At 36.0% G+C, this 10,599-nt stretch overlaps 1 protein-coding gene across 2 annotated transcripts; it reads right to left on the reverse strand.

The window, feature by feature from the left end:
* Positions 1 to 523: 523 nt before the first annotated feature.
* triqk (triple QxxK/R motif containing) lies at positions 524 to 10,288 on the reverse strand. Of its 2 annotated transcripts, none has more exons than XM_087787928.1 (4): positions 10,131 to 10,288; positions 6,265 to 6,329; positions 4,038 to 4,123; positions 524 to 731 (listed from the first exon to the last, which is right to left on the reverse strand). In XM_087787928.1, the coding sequence occupies exons 2-4, from the start codon at positions 6,323 to 6,325 to the stop codon at positions 624 to 626; spliced, it is 255 nt and encodes an 84-aa protein (XP_087644054.1). In that variant the 5' UTR covers positions 6,326 to 6,329; positions 10,131 to 10,288; the 3' UTR covers positions 524 to 623. The 2 variants fall into 2 exon arrangements, with proteins under 2 accessions (XP_087644054.1, XP_087644053.1); XM_087787927.1 differs by having other exon boundaries at positions 6,265 to 6,333.
* Between the last annotated feature and the right edge of the window lie 311 nt (positions 10,289 to 10,599).

Below are 10,599 nucleotides of genomic sequence, written 5' to 3' on the forward strand. Positions count from 1 at the left end.
CAAGATGTGAGAACTAGGAAAAAGCTACAAAGTAGAAGCCGTGGAATGAAGAGCCAATGATAATGCTTTTGTATTTTTGAGTACAGAAACAGGAGATACAGGAAATTAAGGGCACATGCTATATTCCCCCATTGTTCATCAGTGACCTTAATATTCAAATGCAGGAACAGGATCATATTTGTAATGCTAAACCTTATGTTTTTTCTTAGAGCGGGTGAGAATGTGAAGCAGGAAATATGCTGTTCAGTATTCTGCACACAAGTTTAATCAGGCAGCAGCTTTGGAGATTCTAATCTCACACTTTGTGATTCCCAGATATGCAGGGAGACATGTTGTGCACTGGAATGCGAGTGTTTGTCTCAATATAAATAGAGGTTTAGTCAAAGGTTTGCATTGCTCCATTTAATGCAAGTGATGAATAATTAGCAGAATCTTTTTATTATATATATTTTTTGAGATTTAAGTGAAAGATAATGTGGTGAGTATCAAATAGAAAAGCACAAAAATCATGGATAACATAAAATAAAGTTTCAAATTCAAGCAATTAAACTTCAGTTTATTATTTTGCACTTTAATGTATTGCATACAAAGTAGAGGAAGAGGAGAGTGGCATCCATTTCTTTCTAGTCCACATCCAGGTCCAGATTAACCTCGGTACTCAGGTTGAGGTAGAAGAAGGCGTAGATGCAAAGAAAAAACAAGAAAATTGCTGCAATAACCAGGAAAGCATCCTGAAAAAAAAAGAAATATATATTTTATTTTATTATTTTTTTAATGTGTTATATTGTTTAAAACATAGCTTTCATAACGAAGATGGTCAATTATTGGAATCTTGCCTTCACTAAATCCCTTTTTGAGATAATTCATGTACATATCTTCATTGGTTGTCTGAAAAAATATGTATTGTACGGTCAAATTTTTGATTTGCAAACTGCAAAACATTAGAGACTCAAAATATTATAGCCTTCTTGGTAACCAAATTGTTGGTGTTCTCAAAGTAAGATTTCAACATACTTGATCGTTTCCTATTTATCAGTCCTTTAATATAGCAAGCATGATTGAATTAATTAGAAGTTATGAAAACATTATTGTTATGTAATCTGATATAAGAACTTTAAATGTAGCAGATGGAAAGATGGTATTCTTTCCATGACCAATGCATCCACAGCTTCACCCTACAAATCAGAAGATGAGCGTTACATGTACACAGTCAACATGCTGAACAACACACATATTTTAAAGAAGTTAAAGCAATTCAAACACACATTTTCCTTTTCTCAATATCACATAAACCAATTCTTTCCAAATTATTGTTTTTTAGCTTGAAAGTGATATTTTGAGGGCTTGTTCATTAGGTGGCTCTCGAACAATCTTCATCAGCTGGAGTTTCATGAGAGCCACTCAGAGTTATTATTCTGATTTATTCTAATGATTCTTTATCAAGAGAACTCATTAGCACAAAACTTTCTAATCAAAATTAGAGAGCTGGAAGGGCTTTAAAGGGGCGGTAGCTCTCTGGGTTATCAAAATATTCTCAAAATCATAACATACCAGAATGGTGTAGTGGCCAGTTATATCTGGTTCAAAGACATTACCCATCGCAGAACAAACAACATGCATACAGACAAAAGGACTTTTTGGGTTGGAGAAAAATAAGTATTAGATATCAAAAGAAAAAGAGAAAAGAGGGAAAAAAGCAATAAAATGTGAAAGGAGAAACGGTGGTGCATGGCCAATAAAAATTCCTCTCTGATGAGAAGGCGGTGGTGGGAGGCGGGAGGGAGACAATTAAAAGGCGTCACATCATCCTCCGCTATCTGTGTACATGTCCCAGAGTCTAGTCATCAGTGGTCTGGTCTTCATTAGCCTCAACCCACGTTTATCTCTATCCCAGCAGCTGGCAAACGGCTTAAAGTCTAAACTTAATTGGAAAACTTTTGAATTTCACGCACCTTAGTTTCATATATTAGCCACCAGGCTATTATTTCATTCACTATTTGTTGTGACTAGGCCCCAGAGAAAACGCGAGGTGAGATTGTTTTTTTTCTTTTTCTTCATGCTGTAGAAATAAAATGAAAAACAACTACAACTATACTTTTCAACATGTCTGTCAGCAGAAAAATATTTGCACAAATTGGCCTGTGCATTGTTTCTTTATTTCAATTCAACAAAAAATGACAAATGGAATGTCGCGTCAATGTTATCTTTTAGCTGCAAAATAGTCTTGTATAAAAGAAGACAGGGGCAGCCTTACTGTTTCTCATCTCAATCTGTTATGACAGAACGTGGGTAATAGGATTCTAGGTAATAGGTTCACCCAAAAGTCAAATTTCCCTCTTTTTCTACTCATTCTTATTTCAACTAAGGGATGGAATTAGATTCCGATTTATCCGTGTGTTTTAGGATAAAATGTATGTCTGCATGATGGTCGCGATTAGTGCTCATTTACCTCATCCACACTGCTTTGACATTGTTTACCGTCTACACTGGGAGCTCTTGCGGTATTTACCAGGAGTGTTTCCTGTCTGTGTGACATGTAAGCCTTTTAGCTAGGGCTTCAATACAGAAGGGACATTATAGACGAGCAGTATGAATGTAATTGGATTATCCCAACCCTAAATCAACATGAGGGCGAGTAGAAAATGAGTGAAATTTTAATTTCGGCTGAACCATAACCTTAACTTCTGAAAATCCATCTTTCTTACCTGTATAAACCATTTGGTTCAACAGGAAACAGGGCTATAATGTTTAAGCTTAGCTAAATGGCAAGTGCTATTATGCCATCCTCTTCAGCTACGATAGCTGGTAATAATTTATCCCATAATTTATTAATCCTGTTATGAGTAGAAAACATATTTTTAATGTTTTTGTCTTTTTATTGTTATCTTGGGGAAATATGACTCCTTCCTGAGGTTAAGGTATACACAATAAACTTGAAGTGTAATTTAAGTGTCCTTAAACAGAGTTCATTTCCATTTCCTGCTATTTGAAAAGCAATAACGTTTTATGTTAGCTTATTCCCAAATTTCACAAATAAGACAACTTTAGATTAGCTTTTTAGCATTCAAATAGTTTTTCCATAACTTTCATATGGATGTTTTGAATGTCTTTTTCTGAAAAGAGGGTTTTGATTACTTTAATGTTAAACGGTCCCAAGACAGTCAATCGGCATCTGCTAGAATCCCAAAGCCCATTAGAAGTGTAGTAGAAAGAACTGTAATTTCAAAGGCAGAAATAAAAATCCAATTTCTTACCATATTAAAACCAACCCAGGCGTAAAACAAGCATGACCAAATACCCATTACATTAAGGCTGAAATTCAAATGTACTTGAGGCCAAAAGATCCATGTCAATTTAATGCGATAGTTATTTTTAATCCAACCTCTGCAAATTTATCTTGTCTCGGGTACAGAAAACCTGAATAATTCATGAGAAATATAAATATTTCATGATATGGACTAATCTAATTGGATTAAGGATGTACTTAATGAGGCCTTGCATGTCTAAGAGACGCATATTTTAAAACCTGACGATTTCAGCCAATGAATTGTATGATAAGATCATCAGGATAAAGAACAATTACTATTGAAATGTAACTGAAAGGAGTTATTTTGGTCCGCTTTAATGTCATACTCCAAAAACAACTGTAGGTGATAAAAGACTATTGCTATACTTACTTATTCTCAAAAGGGTCCTTTGAAACAATGCAAACACAAAGTTTGTTCTTTTCAATTGGAATTCATAGTGCAACACTTTGTATTTTCTTTACATGGTGTTTCATGTACTTCATTTCCATGTATATTTTCATATTCAACCGGACAAACTGTTGACATTATCGGAATTATTAAAAAAATAATGCAGTTAATTCGGGCAAAAACACATTTAAACTGATAAATGCAAAAGAGCTTGTTTCCTGATTCTAATGAAACCGAAAATGAAAGTAGACACAAAAAAGGTCCCAAAAAGGAGAAAACAATTACTATAAAAGATACCGTATGTATGAGGCCCTCTCTAGAATGCGAGAGATATTGTGTTACCCTGAATCCAGAAGAGTTCTTCTTGGCTTCAGCTTTTTGACGTGTGGCCTTTAGCACCGTCTTTGTCTTTATGTAGTCTTGCTTCCCTGAGGAACAGAAAACATACAGGCAAGCTTGTGTAATTGTTGTTTCTTGCATTTATATAACTTTGACTTTTTACATAAGCTTATCAAACTCACAAATAACTATATCTCATAGTCTCAAATGATCACATCAAAGTAAATGTATTCTGGGATGGAGCTCAAAACTGCTTGTGTTTCGAATCAATTGTTTTCATTCAAATGCTTTGACGTCCTCTTGATTTGATATAGAAAAACAGAAAAATATACTTGCAAATAACTATTAATTATGTACCTCATTAGCCGTTTTCCAAACATCCTCAGCATCAAGAAGCGATTTAAAACCTCTGTGTGCTAATCCAGCTCCGGTCTTTAACAGGGGTTATTTCAACATTACTTTTTCAAAAATAATTTTACATTTATATTTTCCAGCCACCTTCTCTCTTCTGACAAATTGGCGTGGTTATGCAAAAGCAGTTTCCCACACCAGAGAAACAAATTTATGTATAGGGATTTCTTATGAATCTGTGGTTTTCTGAAGATATTAACATTGTGTATGAACCTTGTTATGAATCATTCAATCATTGAATCATTTAACTACCAATGGTGTCTTATTAGGACTGAGGTCATGACTTTTTCTCTTGTACAATTCTTCTGCCCAACATAACAAGACAGATATGAGTTATTTTTTTAAATGTAGCTTGTGTAAATAAACACATATCAATAAAAGGAGCTGAGTCTGAATTCAATATGACAAAAAATGGTTATTAAGGAAAAGAAAATAAGACAATCCAATCACAAAGCCCACAGATATTTGTATGAATGTCTTACTTTTCTGGAATACTTTCCAAACCTAAAAAATGCCAGTGAAAAACTAATTTGCCTAATTGCAATATTTTAGAATAGAAACTTACTGGAAGATGGTGGCTGCTAATTGGTGAATTCCTTCGGCACATAATGGAGACCTCATTAGAAGAGTTCTGCACCAAGTTGTCGGCTGACAGAACAGCTCCTATTATTAAAGCTTGCAGGCATCTTTTGTCTGGATTTTTAAGTTCACAATCTGATTCACTAGCTCGACCTAGACCTAACAGAGCGGATAGCTAACAAGCCTGGCATTTTAAATCCATCTCTAGCAGTCAGTAATGAAAAGGAAAATATACTGGGCAGCATCTACCAGACGCGATAAGGTTTGAATAACAGTCAGAAAATAAGTTACACAAGTGAGCAAATGGCGATGATTAAACGCAAGAAACAGTAATTTTTGCTTTAGGGAATAAAAATGGATATTAAAACTGTTAATGGATATATTATCATACATAAACAGTGTTTGGACTTTGTGTTTTTCGAGAGTAATATTTATTTTGATTTTTGATTTTTTTCAACGTAATATGCCGGGCAACATTAGCAACCAGATAAAACTGAATAAGAATAGTAGCTTTGTGGCAGTAATATCTGTGACTCACTTTAATGCTGAGAAAAATGGTTATTGCCATGGATTTTATATATATTTATATATTTATTTTTTGTGACGATCACTTTGATTTGAACAGGTAGGCGCCCTAGTGAAGACCAGCTAGAGGGAACTCTAGACAGTTAAAGGTTAGTCTGCGTGTATTTGTCTGTGTATAGGTACCCTATGTCATAATCTGTTGCAGGGGTTGCCTGACATTTCATTTAATTCGGCTGATGCATTGTAACCAAAAATCATGGCATGTGAGATAAGAATGTTTGAGGCTTGTTTTCTAACCTTCCAACATGACATAATATTACAAAGTTGTGATCAACCAAAATTATAGCTTCTTTCTCTTTCATTGGTGGAGCTCTGTAAATGTTAGCATTAATATATAATTAAACCACATAAAGTTTGAGTATTTCCTACTTTTTTGATGTTTTGTTCCAAAGATTTCACTGAATTTTTTGGACAGTTATTTTAATAGACAGGCATTACATTTCAGTAGAAAATCATAATAAAAAAGGGCCCTGTATGAAGAAGAAGTGACAGAAATTTTAGAATTAGTGTCATGATGACCTTAATGCCATAGTTTTATATTATAATCCACAAATAATTGTTTTGTACTCTGAGAAAGTAGGTTCTCTAAACAACAATCGGTTTTAAAGTCACATCAATACGATAAAGTATATGTTAAAACAGAACCGACACTCACCAATCTGTTTTCTGTATTGATCAACAGGCAATTTGGTCACGCTGGCATCCTTTCTCCCCATCGTTCTTCCTTAGCCAAACAGAAAGAGAGAAAAGGAATTTGTTTTCCATATTTCAAAGCTAAATCTCTGCAGGGTGTCAAAATATGTATCACACATTAACAAAGCTTTGCAGTTTACATGGAGGAGAATAAAAAATGTGATTTCAGGACACATTATACAGTTACAATATATATAAAGAAGAGTATCACTTCTGATCAGACAGATGGTTTGTCTTTCACATGCATCTGCTTGACATAATTCAATTACTTCTTACTACCTTCCATTTGTCTTCTGCTCACAGTGTGAGCACTTCCTATTCATCTCATTTATTCACCATTTTCCTTCACACCAGGAGCTCTACTTGAATACTCTAACAGCTCACAGGGAAGATAATAAAAAGGATGAAAATAAGTATACATTACACCCTTCTGCATGATTTAACCGCCTTAATCATCAATGCAGGTCAATTTTACTCAACACATCTATCAATATAAAATATGTTGTGTTTTCATTCAAAGTTAAATCCCCACTAATTTTTCCTTTTGACCTTTTTTCTGTCTGATTTGAACACAATGAATGAATCAATCGACACTCAAGCGGCCCACAAATGACAATGACTAATTGAAAGTAGAAAAGCTCTAGTTCTTCATTCTGACAGGAAGGGAAATAGGGAAGCGGATGTGCAGAGGAGAGACCTCAGAAACAAAAAAATCAAAGGAAAAAGGTGTATGTATCCTAGATGAACAAGTGTGTTGGCGGCATCACAAGAGAAGAGAGTAAAGAGAATGAATTAGCATGTTCAAGGAGTGTGGCTGTCTGTCTGTGGTGACGGATGTCTTCTCCTAGGAGTACACTGTAGCCTTGGAAGACTCCAAATGTTACCTCCACTCAAATACACAGTTACTTTGTTGCATTTTGAGCACTGTTAACCCTGTAACACCCCTTGTTGTAAAATTACAACGTTACCTTTAACCATCCTAAAAAACAATCTGTTATATTTTATCTGATTTTTTACCACATTTACATAGTCATTGGGTCCTATTGTTCAGTCCCACAATGCTATTGGATCTTACATTTGTTTATAAGTCACGCCTTCTGGCCATGAACTCACACAACCACTCAAGGTTTCCTTCGAACAACAACCAATTGCTTCATTGGACTGGATTCATCAGATTCAAGTAAGTAATATGTCTTTTATATTTTTTTTGGTTGTTATTACAATGTCTAGAGCATGTACATATGTAGTTATTGTGGAATAGATGCATCAAATTTTATTTAGAGCTTGTTATATAATTGCTGCAACTATACAACACTGGGTGAATGTGGTAGTCAAAATAGCTGGCTTGTTGCAGTGGGTACAAACAGGTTGTATTGCCTCCACTACACCACTGCCTGAAAGAGAGTATTTTCTTTATACATGGATAGTATACATTCTACCCTTCTGTTGTGTTATGGTCAAATTTGACTGATTTAAAAGTTTTATTTCTAATAAATGTAGTTAATTTGATCAGCCTGACCTAAAATTCCATGACTTTGTCCACAAAGAGGATATCAGAAGTCAATTCAACTCTGGGGAAAGGAATGTTGCTGAATGTGTGGTGTGGATGTAAGTGGGGGTATGCATGTTTTCCTTTTAGTATGATAATTAGAACCATTAACCCATTTACATTCACATTCAGGGATTTAGCAGACGCTTTTGTCCGGCAAAGAAAGACAAACTATGGAAACTCAGACTGTGGCTTGATTCATTCAGAGAGAAATGCCTACAGGTGGTACCAGAAGAGCACAACTCTGTGGATGAGATGATGATTCCTTTCAAGGGGAAATTCAGCAGCATCAAGCAATATATGCGAGGCAAGCCAAACCCATGGGGATTCAAAGTGTGGGTGAGAACTGGAATCTCTGGCATGATGTGTGACTTTGATGTCTACCAAGGCAGTGTCAACGGAATACGAGCCAAATCTGAACTTGGATTGTCAGGCGAGGTTGTAATGAAACTTGCTTCCACACTTCCAGAAGGTCAGAACTACAAACTGTATGCAGACAACTACTTCACCTGTGTTCCATTATTAGTGAAGCTCCTTGATCGGGGAATTCATTATGTGGGAACAGCCAGGCAGGTGCGCCTACCCAACTGTAACCTTGAAGACGAGAAGAGCTTGAAGAAAAAGGGGAGAGGAAGCTATGACGTCAGAGTGGAGGGGAATCACAACATCTGTGCTGTCAAATGGTATGACAGCAGGGCCGTCACACTTGTGTCATCCTTTGCTGGACCTGAACCTGTGCAGAAGATTCAACGCCGGGAAAAAGTCAACAGAACCTACGTTGAAGTTGAGAGGCCTTACATTGTTGGTGCCTACAACAAGCACTTGGGGGTTGTGGATTTGTTGGACTCATTTACAGCCAAATATAAGTTCCCCATCAAATCCCGTCGCTGGTACATGTACATCTTCTGGCACACCATCATCCTCGCTGTGGTCAATGCCTGGCTGCTCTACAAGCGGGACTGTAAAGCGCTCAAGATGTCTAGCAAAGAGACAATGAACAGGAGACAATTTCAGGCACAGCTAGCATCCTCTCTCATCCTGGTAAACGCAACACTTCAAACTCCAAAGAGAGGACGGCCATCTTCAGGCAAAGGAAGCCCTCTGAATGCTCAGAAGAGGCCATCCAAGAGATGTGCGCACCTCCCATTGGATGTACGCAACGATCTAGTTGCCCATTTCCCAAGGAAGACAGGGAGAGGACGCTGCAGACACTGCAATAAAGGATACACCAACACACAATGCAGAAAGTGTGATGTTCGCCTTTGCTTTACAGACGACAGGGACTGTTTTTGGGACTTTCACCACCAATGAAAGTCTTCATGACCAATGTCATAAAAAGAAAAAAAGAGGGGGGGAAAACGTTTTTAAAGAGATTTATCTTGTTTAATATTTTTGTTATATTTTTTATTGTTTTTAATAAATGACTTCATAAAAATAAGACTAATGTGTGATTATTATTAATGTTATACTGTTAGGGGGCTAAGGAAGCAATCAACTCTGCAAATGAACCCTTAGCCTAGTTGTTCTGAATTGTTCAGACAACAGAAATTATGCTCCCAACTAAGCCCAATGTTGCAATATTACAACATTTCTCTAAAAACGTTAATAAACTTTTTTTTTTAAAAAAAACTCTTTAATTTCTGCATCAAAGGCCTCCTAAAACAACATCTGAAAGGTAAATTATTTATTTTTTTAGGTTTTTCTATATTTGGGTGTTACAGGGTTAAAAACAACAAGGAGTTACAGCCTTTATTTCCCAGGAGGGAGAAAATACCTTCAATATACAGGATTGCAGGATTCCAGTAGACAACAAAAACAATGACATACACGTAGGACCTTGTAGGACAACTTTATAGTGATACCAGACATACAAAGAAATGTGTGTATAAAGAAGGTGTGGAAACACTTCTACACCCATTACAGCTTGTGTGACATAGAGTTGCATTCAGGGGTTTCCTTTTAAATCCTTTTGTCCATTTGGGTGCCTCACTAAAATGTTTATTAAGAATCCTTCATGATTATGACTGCTTTTTTTATTTGACTGTGTAACAAAAAAATAATACCAGTATAGTTATCAACACTTTTGCAGCATGCTACAGTTTCGAATTACCCTTTTTTTCATCGTTACGCTACGATGTATATGCTTATTTTAGGTTTTAGAAAAAAAAAACTAAATGAGTGATAACACCATATTACTGATATTGCGTAAGAAAGTTGGAATAAAATGCATAAAAACATTGCTGCATGACTGCGTTTGCAAAAATATGTCCAGTATTTACCTTTTCCTTATCAATCCAGAATGGGTCGCTCAGCAGGGCTGTGTTTGCATGACTTGCAGAATCTTTGCTTGAATGACACGCCAACCAAAGAAATGACACTTTACTGTACTTTGCTCTTCATTTTCAGTCCAGGATGCCAACACATCAGTGCGTTTTGATTTGACTTCCTGGTCGAGCCGTCAACGCCGGTGACGCTCGACGGAAAGCACCATGGTCCAATGAACGCAGAGACCAGAGAAGAACTGTCCAATAGAAACGGGTCCCTCACAAAACCATTTTTTGTACTGCTATTATTATTATTCGTAGAAATAGTAGTAGTAGTAGTCATAGAAGTAATCTAACAATAGTAATGATAATAGTTATAATAATAATAATAATAATAATAATATCATTATACTTTTGCAGGGTCTAATCTCACCATGCTCAAAACAAATGATAAAGTATCCTGCTTTTATAGTTCAAGGACAAA

Source organism: Callionymus lyra, chromosome 3 (genome assembly GCF_982586985.1).
Source record: "Callionymus lyra chromosome 3, fCalLyr1.hap1.1, whole genome shotgun sequence".
NCBI lineage: Eukaryota > Metazoa > Chordata > Actinopteri > Syngnathiformes > Callionymidae > Callionymus > Callionymus lyra.